We start from the raw sequence: 2,167 nt of genomic DNA, 5'->3' as shown, positions 1-2,167 counted from the left end.
AATATTTTTGTTGTTATATTCTATGACTGAGGAAGCTTCAGTTTCATCGTTAATTCGTACACAACTTTTTTTTTTTCCTTTTCAGTAACTAAAATAGAATGCCACTACTATGGAAAAGTATACGTAATTGGGCAGACATTCATAGCCTTCGATAAATGTAACCAGTGCACATGCAAGCCCAGTGGAGACGTTTTATGCACCGAAAAGATATGTTCTTCCTCCAAAACTACAGGTAATAACTGAAACGTGTTTTTCAAACAGATTTTATTGATCACTAGTTAAGTTCTAATGCACATCTCCAACTCCTTGACCAGGGTTAAATGTCAATACCTCAATCGGTTTCTATGTTTTATTCAGTATTTTCGCTGTTACAGGCCAGAAAGTGGAACGGACTGAAACGCATTTACTATATATATATATATATAGCGTCTCTATTTTTGGTTGCTCGTAGGCACGCCTAACTAAGGCAACAGTCTGATCCGTTACCATTTATATCTTGATTGCAGTTATTATGTTTATATTTAAATGCGATCGAGAACGCATGACCTAGTGATGTGGTCGTTGTACTCACGATCTCGGGATCGCGGTTTCATTTTCTAGACAGGTTAGTGCGTTGTGTTCTTCACTTAGTCTGACATTGCTCAGCAATAAATTCAACACCTGACGCGTGGTACACTGTTCACCTATACAGACAACGTCGATTTGATGGAGGGAATGAGCTAATGTATAGTACATAAACTTGATCACTATAAACAAATTGGTTGTGCACAACATTCGGTTAAAGCTGGACACTCATACGTCATCTTCGACAGGGGAGTCCATTGTATATAGATATATATATGATAGGCCCTCGTCGCAATATCTTTATAAGTATATCTCTATGTATATTTGTGCTTTTGTGTATGTGCAAGGCTGAGCTGATCAATATTTTTGTTGTTATATTCCATGACCGAGGAAGCTTCAGTTTCATCTTGAATTTCTACACATTTTTCTTTTCAGTCACTAAAATAGAATGCCGCTACTACGGAAAAGTATACGTAATTGGGCAAACGTTCATCGCCATAGATGAATGTAATCAGTGCACATGCAAGCCCAGTGGAGACGTTTTATGCACCGAAAAGATATGTTCTTCCTCAAAAACTTCAGGTTATAACTAAAAGATTCTTTCCAAACAAATTTTACTGATCACTAGTTAAGTTCTAACGCGCAACATCTCCAACTTCTTTACTAGGTTTTAATGTCAATTTGTCAATCGCTTTATGTTTTATTCGGTGTGTTCGCTGTTATAGATCGAAACGTAGACGGGACGAGTAAAAAATGGAAAAACAATTGTTCGTGTGAACAGAAAAGCAGTCACAATAATAGTTGTTTATGTGGAAACAACTTGTATGGTCCATTCCTCACAGGTTGACCTTCGATTTTGCTATTATGCAGTGGGTTATATGTGCGTGTATGGTTGTGTCTGTGGGTGCGTAGCTGGCGGTGTTTAGATGGCATGTATGGACATGTGTGAATGTGTGTACGGTGTGTGTGAGTGTATTCGTCTATGTCGGTATGTGAGTGTGTGTGCATGTGTGAGTCTGTGTGTGTGCGTGTGTGCTTGCGTGTGCATGCGATCGTGTGTGTGGTGGATCTTCATCGTTCGATTATGAGGATTTCTTTGTCCAATCAGGTGAATAACCTGCTTCTGAAATAAAGTTTAAGTGCTTGGGTATTCAGGAGAAACTTGATCCCTTAATGTAATTCTCAGGCAGAATCAGTGTGACACGACCAGATGACAAAAATGTAGCTTTTGGAATTGCAGATACTAACCTCAAGACCAGCTTCTATATAGTTTCCCTATTTAAGTCACAAGGCAAGGGTAGACATTTGACCAAGACTTCATGCAGTGGGATCGAAACCGGTATTTCGTCTTTAAGAAGCCAACTTCTTAACCATTTTGGCCATGCTTCACCAACATTGTATGTGTTGCGCACGCGCATGTATTTCTGCCTGTGTGTGGGTATGTCTGTATGTGTGAGTGTGTCAGAGGGAGAGAGAGAGAGAGAGAGCAGGAGAGGTAGGGAGAGAGAGAGCAGGAGAGGTAGGGAGAGAGAGAGCAGGAGAGGTAGGGAGAGAGAGAACAGGAGAGGTAGGGGGAGAGAGAGCAGGAGAGATAGGGAGAGGG

General features: G+C 40.4%; 1 protein-coding gene across 1 annotated transcript in view; it reads left to right on the top strand.

Annotated features, from left to right (window-relative positions):
* Positions 1-2,167, top strand: part of LOC106872600 (kielin/chordin-like protein) — a 131,980-nt gene that overhangs the window by 110,619 nt on the left and 19,194 nt on the right. Inside the window, exons 25-26 of the mRNA XM_052971979.1 lie at positions 86-232; positions 1,000-1,146. Coding sequence (XP_052827939.1) covers positions 86-232; positions 1,000-1,146 — 294 coding nt within the window. The remainder of the gene's footprint in view (positions 1-85; positions 233-999; positions 1,147-2,167) is intronic.

This window comes from Octopus bimaculoides, chromosome 11, assembly GCF_001194135.2.
Source record: "Octopus bimaculoides isolate UCB-OBI-ISO-001 chromosome 11, ASM119413v2, whole genome shotgun sequence".
NCBI lineage: Eukaryota > Metazoa > Mollusca > Cephalopoda > Octopoda > Octopodidae > Octopus > Octopus bimaculoides.
Note: the sequence above shows the minus strand (reverse complement) of the source record. Positions and strands in the feature narration are given on the sequence as shown.